The following is a 15,102-nucleotide window of genomic DNA, read 5'->3' on the forward strand; positions in this document are numbered from 1 at the left end:
TGGCATAAATTATCAAATTAATGAGGTCATTATTGCCAAGTCCCTAATTTACTTTGAACAATGAAAACCACCACAGTAGAAACAAAACACATAGGATCTCACCAAGGTAGGAAACACCTTCTTCTGGAGATATTGTTCCATATTTCACCATCATCTTCACAAAGTCAATCAATGTTTTCATGATAGTAATCAGTGTTTCTTTCTCTTTTGCTTCTTTTTCTATATGAAAGAACAAAATAACTTAAAACTAGTGGGGGATAGCTTCCTCTTTCAATGTCAATTTATAAAGTACAGCATCTTTTTGTTTGTTTGTTTGGGTTTGTTTTTTTTTTTTCAAAGATGAGGTCTCACTGTGTGGCCCAGGCTGGAATGCAGTGGCTATTCTCAGGTCTTATCATGGATCACTACAGTCTCAGACTAAACTCCTGGACTCAAGAGATCCTTCCATGAAGTTGGAACTATAGGTGAACACCACCACGCCCAGCACTAATTACAGTATTTTACTGAAATATTTTTCTCTATATTTATAGCTAAAACCATATATATTTAACTTACAAAAAATCTAAGCTTGATTGGAAATATAGGGTTAGATACAGCTATACTGAACTTTTTTAAAAATGGGCAATGATAACTTCTCCAAAAGAGTTTAATTTCACTTAAAATATTTTGCTAACAGAGTAGATGATGAAGACACAGTTTTCAGCCTGAGATAACATGAATTCAAAAGGAAGGGTAGAAGACTGGCAAGCCAACAACTTTTCTCCACTCAGGTGGTAAGTCTTTGAGGGCAAGAACAATCTTTATTCATTAATTAAGCTTCATTTTCTTAATTGAAAATAAGAACATACAGAGTTCTAGTTTATAAATGCAAAATTGATTTTTGAACAAGATGTTACTTTTTAATCTTTATTTCATTTGAAAGAATATATGCATATGGTAAAAATACTCCAACTGCTCAAAAGTAAATAAAAATGGAAAGTAATATTCTCTTCCTCATCCCCTCTAACTCCCTTTAAGTAATGATTACTCGCAGTTTCTTGGGAACCTTTTTGCTTTTTTCCTTTTTTTTGAGATGGAGTCTCACTCTGTCACCCAGGCTGCAGTGCAGTGGCACCGTCTCGGCTCACTGCAACCTCTGCCTCCTGGGTTCAGGAGATTCTCCTACCTCAGCCTCCCGAGTAGCTGGGATTATAGGCGCACGCTACCACGCCTGGCTAATTTTTGTATTTTTAGTAGAGACAGGGTTTCACCATGTTGGCCAGGATGGTCTCGATCTCCTGACCTCAGGCTATCCGCCTACCTCGGCCTCCCAAAGTGTGGGGATTACAGGCGTGAGCCACCGCGCCCGGCCTCTTAGGAACTTTTTGTATTTGACATTCTGTTCTGCATCTTGATGGAACAAAATGGATAATGATGCCATAATAGCTCAGAAAAAACATTAATTCTAAAATCAGAAAAAAAAATCTGTTTCCATTTTTCAAGAAAAGAAAAACTAAGATGCTAGAGCGGGAACCCAGTTTCCCTATTCTTTGAGCTGCCACTGAAAGATTTTCTCTAAATACTCCTAGCCTTTCCCCCTCCCTCTTCATCCTCCCCCACAGATATGGTTGGTAAGCAACAGCCATTAGCCTATGTTTCTCAACTGGTGGGGATTTGGAATCTTTCTTTTTTTCCACTTGCCTGGAACAGTGCAAGGCAAGAACCTGAGAAACGAGCCTGTTCTGCAGACCTAAACCATCCCTGGGACTGGCTGTTCCAAGATCTAGACGGAGGAGTAGGGAGCAAAGAAGGCCACTGTTGGCTCTCACATGAAGCTGTGTTCTGCAGCACTGTGTTTATCAGCAACAGAGATGATATTTTGGTGTCCTACATGCTTTATTCATTCTCAATTGGTTGAGACCCTGGGCAAGAAAGACAGATGCTAACAAAGAACTCAGTATAAATATTTAAATTAAAATTATGGAAAAATAAAGACAATAAGAAACGAGGTGAGGGAAATGGAAAGATAAGAACAAGTAAGGAACATTTTATACAGTAGATAAAAAATGCCACAAAAGTCATGGGTTGGGAGGGAGGAAAAATGGGAGAAGAGTCAGGGGAAGAGATCTTGGAAAAGAACTGATAAATAGCAACTTCAGCTATCACATTATTTGCTCAAGGACACATCCGTAGAAGTATTTGGCATCACGCTGGTGCTCTTCACTGATGAGAAGTGACTCACCAGGATGACAGAGGTTCTGAGTTGGGCATCTGCCAACCAATGGGGCAAGATAGCTCAGAATGGACCCTTAAGATGTACAAGCCCTGCAGAGCCAGCAGAGTGGCCGGTGCCATCTGGCCGATGTCTGGAATTGAAGCACAAAGGATGTTCTCCAGAAATGAAAGCTTATTTTAAGGTCACTTCTTGGGAGAAATAGATTACAATTATAGAAGTCTTTATATAAATGTTCAATCTGGGGCTGAATCCTTGAACAGGGAAAGAAAAAGCCATGAAGGCAGTCCAGAGCATCTGTTTGAACAATAACAAAAGAAACATTGCACATTATTATCCTCCTTGCAGATTAACCAAAATAAACATGGACTGAATCCTCAGTTAACTCAGTGCACATATGAGCAAAGAGATAAGGATGCATGAAATACTTAGCTTTAAAAAAACAAAAACAAAAACAAATAATTTCCCAAGTGTGTTTGAGGCTCCCGGATTCCATCAGTCTAATGTTCTCCATTTTAACTCTGAAGTTAAAATGTTCATAAAGGCTGAAGCTGAAACTGTTCATAAAGATGTCTTGAATAATCTAAAAAGGATAAATTAGGTTTCATACACTGTTTCCATTAAGGAAAGTGAGTAAAGCCTTTTAAAGAAAGATTTGTTACAAATGTCAGGATTTCCTTCCTACTTTTGTGTGTGTGTATGACAACATGTATGCTAATAAAAAAAGGCAGGCAAAGAAAGACAAATACTGTATGATCTCACTTATATGTAGAATCTCAAATAGTCAAACTCATCGAAGAAGAGAGTAGAATGGTAGTTGCCAAGGGCTAAGGGGAGGGAAAAATGGGGAGGTGTTGGTCAAAGGGTACAAAGTTTCAGTTATGCAAGATGAATACATTCTGGAGAATGTACAGCATGGTGGTGATAGTTAACAGTACTGTACTGTGTACTTGAAATTAGCTAAGAGGGTAGGTCTTAAGTGTTCTCATCACACACACGAAAAGAATAAAAGAAAAAAGAAAAAATGTTAACTGTGAGGTGGTAGATACACTAGTTAGATTCATCATGATAATCATTTCACAATGTATAAATGTACCAAAACTTCAAATTGTACACCTTAAATATATACAATGTTTGTTTGCCAATTATACCTCAATCAAGCTGAGAAAAAAAGAGTTGCAATAAGAGTTGAGGTTGAACTGGGTCAGAGCAAGGACACTGCCTGGTTCATATCCATCTTTGTGCTAGGTCTTTTCCAGCACCTTGTACGTAGCACATGTTCAGTATTTGTTTGCTGAACAAATAAATGAAACTTCTGTTAACAAGAAGATTAAATTATCCAGAAACATCACCTTTCCTGATGATCCTTTCCTAAATATTTTCATCATAACTGACATGCTCCTTTGGAAAAAAAAAAATCAATGTGAACCCTCTTCCCCAAGCCCACAGTGTATGTCATTGGAGATTACATTTGGAAACTGAAAACAGGAAGAAAAGAACACACCCACACATTTCCTGGAATCACTCTTTCTGTTCCACGTAATCACAACCACACAGTGGTTACCTGAATCAATACTTTTCAGTAGTGCATAGAAATTTGGGAAATATTGGAGTTCCTCAAAGTTGTCTTCACTGTAGATTTTAGTTCTCCTTTCCAAGCCATTTGTCAAGGTTAATGTGTTAGATACTGTTTCATCGTTTTCTCCCTTAGTAAGACCATCTTGAATTGCTGCCATTGGAGTCTCCAGTGGGGAAAAATCAATAAAAAATGAACATTTTGTTAGAACTAGTGAAACTCCAGCTTGATTCCTTCCTTTGTGATGCCCTTAAATGTGAAGTGCAAGAATTCCCCCTCCTTTGCAAGCTCCTGCAGGTTCAAACCCATTTCTAGATACGTGTGCTCTTGTCATTTGAAAAGGTTATTGAAGCTTAGGGAAATGTGCTCTACCTCAAGGAAAACCCCCTGAAGACCCCAGCTCCTGCTCAGGGGAAAAATGGGAATTTCTGGGCTCTTTCTCTGGCCGTGTTTACCTCCATAAATTCTCATGAGTCCCTCCTGGAAAAACTGCTTTTTAATGAAGAGGGAAGCTTTGAGTTCACAGAATCCACCAAGAAGGCTGGTGCCAGGATACAGGAAAGCCTGTTAGAATGTCTATCCCTAGCAGAGCAGTCACGCCTGGGAATTTTTGGGTAAAATTTAAGTGCCGTCTGGATGAGTGTACAAAATCCTTTCTCTTAGACCTGGTTTTTGTTCAGTGACTCCCATCTTAGTAAATGGTTCATTCTCCATTCAGTGAACTAGATAGAAATTTAAGAGCCTTTCTTGCCTCTTCTTCCTTTTCCCCCATCCAATCCATCAGTAGCCTTGTTGGCCCCACTTTCAAAATTTATCCCAAATTGGCACATTTCTCTCTCCACTGTGCCACTCTAGTCCAAGCAGCCTTCATTTCTCACCTGCTAACTGCAACATCACCCTCCCCAAATCTATGCCCAACACTGCGTTTCCACATTATAGCCAGTTATCTTTTTAACAATCTGATCATGTAACTCCTTTGCTTAAAATTCTTCAGGGGACCAGAAAATTCTCATGGTTCTTACAATAAAGATCAGAGTCCATCCATGGCTCATAAGGCGCTGCATGGTCTGGCCTGGGTCCACCTCCCCAGTCTCTTCTCTTTTTGCGCTTTCTTTCTGTGCCAGCAACACTGTGCTTGTTTCAGTTGCTTGGATACTCCACTTATCCTTCTCTATGTGCTGCCTCTCACGTTCACAAGTTAACTCCTATTTGACCTTCGGTTCTCAGCTCAAGTTACTTCCTTAGGGAAGCATTTCTGAGCCTAAGTGCAGGTCAGATTCCTTTTTTGAGGTCTCATAGAACGATGTTTCTCTCCTCAGAGCACTTAAAGCAATTGTAATGAAAATACATGACGATTTAAACACGATCTACCTCTTCCACTAGACTTTGAGCTTCATGAGTCAGGGATTATGTCTTTTTAAATAGGCATGGTATTTCCAGTGCTTGGTACAGAGTTAGTATTCAATAAATATTTGTTGAAATAACATTTCATTTGTGTTTTATTTGCATTGATGCATTCAGGTAACATGAGTAAACAGGTCAAGCATATGAACATTTTAGAGATGGGTGAATAGGAGTATGTAATGGGAATGAAGAATTATGGAAATAGCTATGTCCATTTTAGCTCAGACTGGTAAGCTTGAGTGAAAGTCGTAAGGATTTTTTTTTTTTTATAAATCTAGAACTTTTTTTTTTGAGTGGGTGAATCTTCAAAAGCTGCTTTAAAAGATGGCAGCTGGTGAGGATTGGAAGTAAGGAGAGCAGAGGAAAGTTTTTAGGCTATCCAGTAAAAAAAGAAAAAAAAAATCCAGACCCAATTTCTGTTTTCTAGCCTCTCTAAAACAGAACCATCAGCCTCTATAGTCTTTGTATTTGAGATAAGATGCTGGAGGAGATGAGTAGCCATGGGTCTGGGTGCTTTACAGAAGAAAATCAAAGGACAGATGAGGAATTTGATATCCCCTTATGGTCAGTTTCATTTAAAGTTTTAAAGAGAATTCAAGGTGGGGAGAAAGATCTCAACAGCTTGGGTGCCAAGGAAAAAATGAAGAGGCAAGGAATCCAACAAAGGGAAGGAAGGATGAAATTAGCCTGGGTAAATAGGCATCTAAACCGATGAAAAGGGGAAGGAGCAGGTGGAAGAGCATTGCCAAGAACAGAGAGGCAGCATTAGGCAGCTAGCTCTGGGGAACACAAAAGCTGGTGGAGCAAAAGATCTAGTCAACCCACTTCTTTGTGGGGGGATTGGGCACAGATGATGACATCTGCTGTGAACAGATGTTGGATACCAAAAGAACTGTGAGATGTTTGGTTGCAGTTCACTGGGACTGTACACATAGTTGTTATTATGTGATATTGTTACTTCACATATTATTATGTATTATTTTACTGTGAGGTATAAGATATAATCTTTACCAAATAATAGAATATAACATAATCTTTACATTATTTTCAGAGTAGAGATCATTTATATCTTTTAACTTTTTGATATTTTATGTATATGCATATTTTAAAATTAATTAATTTATTGAGACAGGGTCTCATTCTGTCACCCAGACTGGTATGCAGTGGTGCAATCGTAGTTCACCACAACCTCAAACACCTGGCCTCAGGCGATCTTCCTCTCTCAGCCTCCTGAGTAGCTGAGACTATAAGCTTGTGCCACCACACCCAGCTAATTATTTTTATTTGTAGAGATGTGGGTCTCACTATGTTGTCAGGTCTAGTCTTGAATTCCTGGTCTCAACTCCAGCCTCAGCCTCCCAAAGTGCTGGGATTACAGGTTTGAGCCAACATGCCTGGCCTGAATATAAATGGGCTAAAAATGCCACATACCTCAAATCTTCTTTGGTATCAAGTAAGGCACTAATTATTATACAGATAGAAGTACACACACACACACACACATCCATGCATATACATATATACACATACATACCACTTTCTCTGGTATTTTTCCAGCCTGATTCTCAGTCCAGCTTGTGGGCTTATTGGGATCCTCCTCATAATTGTTGGCTTCCTTCGAGATTAATTTTTGTAAAACCTCCGCTACTTCATCTTCCAGTGTATGTGCTTGGCTTTCTGTGATCTATCATAAAAAGGCAAAACATATATAACTGCTATATTCCCAGTCTTGTTATTAAAAAATAATGTGGACTAAACTGTAGTCAAACATGTATTTTTTAAAGAGGTATCTTCTGAACCATCTTTCAGACAGCCCTCACTTATGCCTGCACCACATGCTGGCTGTTACAGGGATTGCTCAGCACTCCTGGAAGAAGTATCTTCGGGCCCACCATGCAAGCTGTTAGTCCTATCTGTTGAAATCCACGGACCACATATTTTGAGAAACACCCTGAGCATTGCTCCTCCATAGCTTTGGGTCATAGTCAGATAAACTTTGACATCCTACAACATTAGCATCTTAATAAAGCCTGTCAGGGCCAGGGCAGGGCAGGGGAGCCAAGCTGAGGTGAATTCAAATTAGATCACCTGGAGTTTCAAAAATACACATCACATGCTTTTGCTCATGTTATTTCTTTTTTTGTCAAATACATGTCTTTTACCTCTGCTGGTTATATCCTAACCATCCCTCTAAGCTTCCTTCGTACGCCTCTTCCTCTGAAGCCTTTCCTTACTGCCAGTTGGATATAAGCTATTCTCTGGCTCCTATGGTTTTTAAGCAGCTGGCATTTTGGGCGTGTGTCTACTTGCCTAGTTCTTCTGATGGATGATAAACTCCTAGAAAAAAAAGAATGGTGCTTTACTTGTCCTTAAAACCTACGAGTCCTAGTAGAAGGAAGACACATTATAAACACTTGGCTACTTGAGGCAAGTGACTTGGCGTCTTGGCATACTCTAAACTGCACTAGGAATTTGGTTTATTTCCATGCACATGACTTACAAGGCCAAGATTCAGTAGTTTAGAAACAATCTTGTCAAACACGGCTCTGTCATTTTCTTCATAAATCCTGGCAGCGATTTTATGAACAATGTCTTCGGCGGTTAAAGGAGTCCCGTCTAGTTGATGAAGACCATCTGGATCATCTAGACAGAACGACCACAACTTCACACCATAGTGATCATAGATCTATTTCATGCATCATATTATACTTATAATCTGTACTTCGCTTTTGTATACTCAGATATGTTTGAAATGTATTTATGGTGGTTCTTGGTCCACAGAAACCCTTGGTTCAAAATAAAATTGGTCTTCATGTTAAAAACTTAGTATGATAATGGACATTCTGAAACTTTCTTAGGTGACTATAAGGGGAAGGAAAAGCTAAAGGCAACAGAAAAGTCCTCTCCATTTATTGTTATCACCAATAATACAAACCATATTATACTTTTTATTAACATAGTATGCCATATTTACATAGTATGTCATATTATTCAGTGTACCCTTCTATATATTGTATGATTTGATATTCCAGTTCCATACAGGGAATAGATAGTTTGGAAATATCCCCACATGTACTACCTTTGCAGGCAAATTCCTGGGGTAGGGCCAGGGACTTCTACCTCACACCCAGAATCAGACAATGTGTACTGAAGATTTTATGACTCACCTAAAATAAATATTTACTTCTAATTGAACTTGTATTAGAGTGTCTTTATGTAAAAAAGGCAGCTTAAGGTGACAAGACTCATCCTTAGAGAACAGAACTTACTTAATTTTATGTGCCTGGAATTTAAACTTTTAAAATGTGGCAACGGATCTGCACAAAGCAATATGTAAATCTTTGCAGAGAAGCATGCTAATATGTTCCCTTGGCTTTCCTAGGAATACATTTGGCAATACAACTTCAGACTAAAGTAAGGGTCCATCCTGAGGGAAAGGGCTAGTGGCAATGAAGCATTGTAGCACATCCATGGAGATCTCCCAGGAATCAATTATTAGTCATCTTCAATCTATACTACATTGAATGGATCAAATTTACAATGCACTTAATTCTCCCTGTTTCCTCTGGAAAGATTGGAAGGATCAGAATTTTAGCCCCAGTGATATCTCTGGTTAGCTATATCCTTGGATCACTGTAAACGAGTCTAACAAGGTATCTATTTCATGGGGTTGTTGTGCCATTAAAAGTAATGGCAAAAACCGCGATTACTTCTGCACCAACCTAACATATGAAAGCTAATGTATTATTGTTATTATGCACAGTGGATTTGTATTTTGAAATAAAGGAACGGCAATTAGCTTCTAGAGAAAATGGAAATTGAATCTCTGGCCAGATTCTGCCCAGATAATCCTCATCATATTCACTCAAAGAAAGAAGAGCCTAATATTTCTATTCTGATTCTGCCCTTTTCTTCCATGGGTTTTGGGGATTTGGACAGGGAATTTATCCCGTGCTTTTCTTTCAGACTCTATGAAAATAGAGGTACATGCAGCCTCAGGCAGAATATCTTCTTCTTGTTTGGAAAGAAGCTTAGGAAAATGAGTGGGGGTAATTGTACGTGGAGGACTGGAAGTTCTCTGTCAGTACAAAATTGCTGAGCTGTTGGCCAGCCCATGAGCCATGAGCCCTTTGAGCTGAGTACCAGAGAGACAAAAAAGCAGAAAAGCCCCTAAGAAAAACAAACAAACAAAAAACGACAAACGTAAAATCAGTTCTCGTCCTGGCTGGCTGAAAATTTGACTCTTCATCTATTTTTCAGGAGCAGAGACTCACTGTTATGTGTCTGATTTTTCCATTTGTGGGTTGCAAGTCAGGCTCTTGAGAATACATAGAGCAGAAACTGCCCCAGTCTATGCAGAGGTGGAAGAATTTATTTCCCTTCCCACTTATCTATCCCTCAGGATCCGTAAGAGGAATAGTTGTTGCCTCCTAGACCTGGAAAATAACTGAGATGACTGTTTTTCAGTCCATTTACTTCACAACGGGGAGGATGTTAGTAACCCACTGAAGAGCCTTTGCTCTGCTGCACTGCTGTACTGTCTTGAGCCAGGAACTTAGGTCTCCCCTAGCAGTGCTTTGCTGGATGGGGTAAACAGTGGAACGTGTGACCATTGCTCCTCACCTTTCCCTGATTTCCTTCACTATTCTAAAATGGATAGTATGACTCAGAATGGCTTCCCTCCTGCTCATGAAGGGGTATTTCACCCTCCATGTATAGACTCCCAGAGGGGAGCCAAACATGGGTTTAACACATAACTTTTGTTAAGTAGCCACAACATTCTAAGTGAATGTCAAAGGGTCATGTCACGAGTCATTATCTGCCCAGTTATGTTTTGAATCCCTAGCATCTAATATAGCACTTGACATTCATTTGTTCAATATATTTTAAAGTCTTACTATGTGCCAGACACTGGAAATAGAGTGACGTAAAGGAAATAGAGTGATGTAAAGTTAGGCATGCTCCCTGACTACACAGGGTTTATTGTCTAGCTCATAGTCCAATACATAGCAATTGCTCAATAGGTATTTGAATGCACACAGGAGCCCCAAAGCACTAGTTTATAAGAGAAATTTGGAAAGATCCTAACTTGTGCATACTATAGAAAACACTGAAAAGGAGAATTGATGGATCCTATAGTACAAGCCTGTTTGGAAGCTTCCTAAAGGCGAGAGTAGGTCTGGGAACACATCTGGCAGAAGTTAGCTTCCTTTACCTTCCCCTCTGGGATGAAGTCTACATGCATCTGAGGTTCTATTCAACTTAGTGGCCAAAAACCCTCTGGTTTCAGGATTTCCAGAGCACAAGGGGAGACCAGAAGCTTACTCACAAATCATTTTCTCCAAGAACCTTGGCCTGTCTTCTCTGTGATCTCAAGTGGAGTTAATACCTCCTACGGTAAACCTGAAGTCATTAGGACTAGCACTTGGTAGTTCCAAACATACTTGGGATGGTAATAAAATGTTGAACAGTTAAAAAATTAGTTGCTCAAGTTAGCAGCCAGATCAAAAACAGATCTATGTCTCTACCTGCATATACAACCAGTTTGACCAATTCAGCCAACTCAATATTAGGCTATTTTATTAAACCAAATGATCACTTCAGTTGAAGTGGTTGAATCTGTTTTGTATGCAGTTATAATCAGTGTCTATTTGTAGTCCCAATATTTTAGGTAAAAAAGTCAAATTCAAGATTTTAAAAAGTAAATTTCCCTGAGTAGCATGGCATATGATATATGTCAAAATATAAACCCATTGCCTCCATCCCACTTCATAGGTACACATGACACTTTGGAACACTCCTAGGTTATTATGTCCTATGAAAGTCCAATTTAATAGTCAGTTGTTTTCTGGCAGAGATAATCAACACAAATCTCCTGTAGCCATGGAACAGAATAACGACAGGGAAGAAAACCTGTACTTACTCCTAAGCACTGGTTCTCAAAATGAAAAACACACTTTCCTCTTTAATGCCTAGGTATGGCAGTTCATTTATTCCCTCATATATTATTTCATTTGTTCATTCATTCATTCATAAATTTATTCAATGAATTCATGGGCTTCCAGGCACTGGGGTTACAATGTCTCTATTCTTATGAAGTTTTCAGTTTAGTTTTGGAGAAAGGCATTAATCATAAATAATCACATGTATGAAGGTAAAATTACAAACTGCCTGAAGTGCCATGAAGGGCAAGAACAAGGTTTCTATCAGATTATGTGTGCTGGATGAACCTAGAAATGTAGTCAGGAAGCAGTCCATGCAGGACTGTGCAAGCTTCATTAAGGACTTTGGTTTTCCTGTTTTGTTTGTTTGAGATGGAGTCTGGCTCTGTCGCCCAGGCTGGAGTGCAGTGGCGTGGTCTTGGCTCACTGCAGCCCTTGTCTCCTGGGTTCAAGTGATTCTCCTGCCTCAGCCTCCCGAGTAGCTGGGACTACAGGCACCCACCACCACTCCTGGCTAATTTTTGTATTTTTAGTAGAGACGGGGTTTCACCATGTTGGCCAGGTTGGTCTCGAACTCCTGACTTCGGGTCAGAAAACTACCACATTGGCTGACAAATGAAGAATGAGTTGGGGAGAGGCGGAGTGGTTGCTGGGAGAACTGTAGATTTTGCTATAGTTTACATGAGACATAATTGGAGCTTGGACAAGGATTGGAGTTTGGACAAGTACAGAGAAAAACAATTGAGAGATACATAGACATAAAATTAGTAAGGTTTGGCAGATTAGAATTTGAGAGCTGGGGGAAAAGATAAATAGTTTGATCCTAGATTTCTGTCTTTTAAAAACTGGGTGGATAGTAGTGCCTTTCCTAAAGAAACAGTACTCTAAGAGGTCTAGGTTGTGAGGTGGACAAAGATTATGAGTTTAATCATGAGCATGCTAAATTTGAGGTGCTTCTGAGACTGCCAAGGGAAAATGTCAAATAGGTAAACAGATAAATAGGTCTATAGCTAAGAAAAGTCTGGCCTAGTGATATGGGATGTTAGGATATAGATGTAACTGAAGCATGTAAAGGTTAGGATGACCTAAGGAGAACGGATATGGCTAGGAGGAAACACCAAAAAGGAAATAGTGGATATTTCACCTTTTTTGTGCAGGGTGGGAGGGTACTTTATTGATCTAATTATTTGAAAATTATGATACTTTGTGTGTACTACTTGTTAAATCTGAATGTTCAAGTGAATTTAATACCATAAAATATAAATACTAGATTAAAAAATGTTTTCAGAGCATCACTAAAGGAATTTTTAAAGGGAAAATAAAATTTGGCATTCTGTGGAGCTGGGGCTCTACACGTTATCAGTAAATATATGCTTTATCTCAATTTTGGACTTGACTAATAAAGGATTATGAATGTTTAAAAGATATTTTTAAAATATTGGACTTTCTCTTAACACATTATAGGAAACTCCACGTTAACAAAAAGTTCTTTTTTCTCATTTACCTTGAAATTTATGATCCAATCCACTCTTAGTAGAATCATAATCATCTATCAGTTTTCGATTCTTGGTTGAATCAACATCTTCCACATTCAACTTATTATCAAGTGGGGAGCTTCTTATAGATTGTCTTTCTTTCTCAATTTTTTCCTTTTCTGTTATTGCCTTTAGCAGGTTCAAGTTATCAACAAAAGAATAGTTGCTCTGACCTGGCTTGTTTTCTGGAAGAATATCCCCAAACCCAACACAGCCATTTTAGTTCAGATTCTCATAGCCTGCATTATTTAAATTAAGATCAATATGATTTCTTTTTACCTGGAGGATATGTTTTTTTAATCTTGTCTTCTTCTGCTTCAGCAATCTGTGAAGCAAACAGGAGATAGACCTGGTTTAAAATCATTGCTCCACTACGTACCAACTATGAGAGCCAAATGATTTAATCTCCATGGGATTTAATTTTCTTGTTTGTAAAATGTGGATAATTCCTATTTCAGAGCACTGTTACAATAATTAAATGAGATAAAATTAAGGGCATATGCTCAATAAATGTTAATTTCTTTCTTCTATAATACTGGTGAAAGAGAAATCTCTGGTAAATTAGGCAGTCTTACAACAGAGTGGATGTGATGCTGAGCTTACTGGGTTATTATATAGTTACTCTATGTATTCATTATACAGAACTCAATGTAAATAACTGCTAGGTCATAGAATTTACCAAAACTAGATTTCCCATCCTAATTTCTGTCAATTAACTATTAAGTTCCTGATGTTCATAAATTCAAAATGACCAAAATGTCACAGCATAATTACATTAAATAATAATAACAAAATCAAAATGAAATAGCATTCATAATGTTACTTTTGACCTACCTGTTCATTCAAAGGTCTTTCTGCACTTAATTCTCTATTATGTAGAGATTTGTCTAGAATAAACACACGTGAATATAAATTTAATTGTGCGTTGAAGGACAAAATATGCCTCTTATTAAATAAAATTTTTATAAAAAGGAAAATATTAGGCGAAATAATTTTGGATGACTATGAAACAAATACATATTAACAAAGATTATCAAGATTATACAATAATAGTAATTATCAATATTGCCTTGTTTATTATCTTGGTGTATTTCCTGAGCTGACAGAATCACACTTTTTTTTTTTTCTGACCAGAAATTTAACATATAGTTCTAACACTAGGGTTACCAGCTATTCTCAACTACAGAGAGCATAATTTGGGTTGATATTATTGGCACACTAAAAGCTCTTTCATCATATACTGCATATGTAATGAATAGACTATCTGAGAAAGGTTGTAAGGCAACTAGAAAACAATCCAAGCCACTTTAGGTGAAAAAGATTCCCTTCCCTTTTCAAAATAAGATCTTTAAAAACAACCCATATTATTGCTCTATCATTTTAAAAGTGAAGAAAAAAAATCTGTCTTCTGTCTCTAAATTCGAACTGATTTCTCTGTCCGTATTCATGGATATGATTTGATCAGAAAACGAGGCAGGGTGATTTACAGCTCACGTATTATGCCAAACTTTACCTTTTCGTGGCGAAATAAAAGGAAAGTAGGAAGAAGAAAAGTGTTCACATACCTTGGCTGCCTCCAGGTTTGGGGAAAGCTTGAATCGGGAGCACTAACACCAGAATCCAAGTGCCGGTCCCGAGGAACCCCATTCTTCCACGCTCGGCTTGGGTCACAGCCCGGCGCTGGGCTCCTGGAGCTGTAGCTTTTGTTATGAATGAAAAGGAGGAGTAAAAACAGGAAGAGCCAGGAGGGCGGGTGTGGGGCGGGAGAGGGGCCGGGACTGGGCGGCCGCGGGATCTCTGACACCCGAGGGTCAAGGGATTAGCAGGGTTGGGGCGCGCGGGAGTCACGTCTCCAGGTAGAGGGGAGCGCTGTCCGCCCAGTGGGTGCTGAAGTTCCTGTGACGCGGAGACTGCCGCGCCAGGGCGTAGCTTTACTCTCGCTCCCTCCTGGAGAGGAAGTGAGGAAGGAAGCGCATGCTCCATGAACGCCAGAGGCGGGAGGGGATGGCGTCAGTGACTCCAACGGTACTCCAATCCCCCGGGAATGGAACAAAGGAGGGGCGACCGGCCTGCTGGTGTATTTTCTGTGCTGCAGTCCTAGGGTGCTCCTGGGCTCAGAGTCAGCTGGCTTGTCCTAAGCGTGACAGAATTGTCCCAACCTCCCAAGTAAATGTTACCTCAAGGGCCAAATGCTTTCTCTGCCTGTGCACCTGTCAAGGAGATTTAGATAACCTTGTGCAAGGAGTTCTGCTTTGGGATTCTTCTTTTGGGATATCTGCTCCAGAATCCCTTCCTTCCATTCACCTCCAGTACCCAAAAGGTAGATATAATTATAATCTCTTTAGAAAAGCCCTGCCTTTTGTGGTCTGTGTTGACGTATCAAGCATCCCTCAGCTCTACCGAGGCTTTTGAATTGGGAAATTCAAGAAACAG

General features: G+C 39.2%; 1 protein-coding gene across 2 annotated transcripts in view; it reads right to left on the reverse strand.

Moving 5' to 3' along the window:
• The window catches only part of SCG3 (secretogranin III), a 39,231-nt gene extending 24,511 nt beyond the window's left edge, over nt 1-14,720 (reverse strand). The window contains exons 1-8 of one of the 2 annotated variants that reach the window (XM_003266930.4): nt 14,235-14,720; nt 13,504-13,556; nt 12,949-12,994; nt 12,639-12,854; nt 7,693-7,835; nt 6,727-6,876; nt 3,777-3,954; nt 103-219 (exon numbers count right to left, since the gene is read on the reverse strand). In XM_003266930.4, the coding sequence (XP_003266978.1) occupies nt 103-219; nt 3,777-3,954; nt 6,727-6,876; nt 7,693-7,835; nt 12,639-12,854; nt 12,949-12,994; nt 13,504-13,556; nt 14,235-14,652 (1,321 nt within the window). In that variant the 5' untranslated portion in view covers nt 14,653-14,720. The remainder of the gene's footprint in view (nt 1-102; nt 220-3,776; nt 3,955-6,726; nt 6,877-7,692; nt 7,836-12,638; nt 12,855-12,948; nt 12,995-13,503; nt 13,557-14,234) is intronic. The other variant, XM_030814090.1, reaches the window with a different exon arrangement.
• Between the last annotated feature and the right edge of the window lie 382 nt (nt 14,721-15,102).

This window comes from Nomascus leucogenys, chromosome 6 (genome assembly GCF_006542625.1).
Source record: "Nomascus leucogenys isolate Asia chromosome 6, Asia_NLE_v1, whole genome shotgun sequence".
Lineage (NCBI taxonomy): Eukaryota > Metazoa > Chordata > Mammalia > Primates > Hylobatidae > Nomascus > Nomascus leucogenys.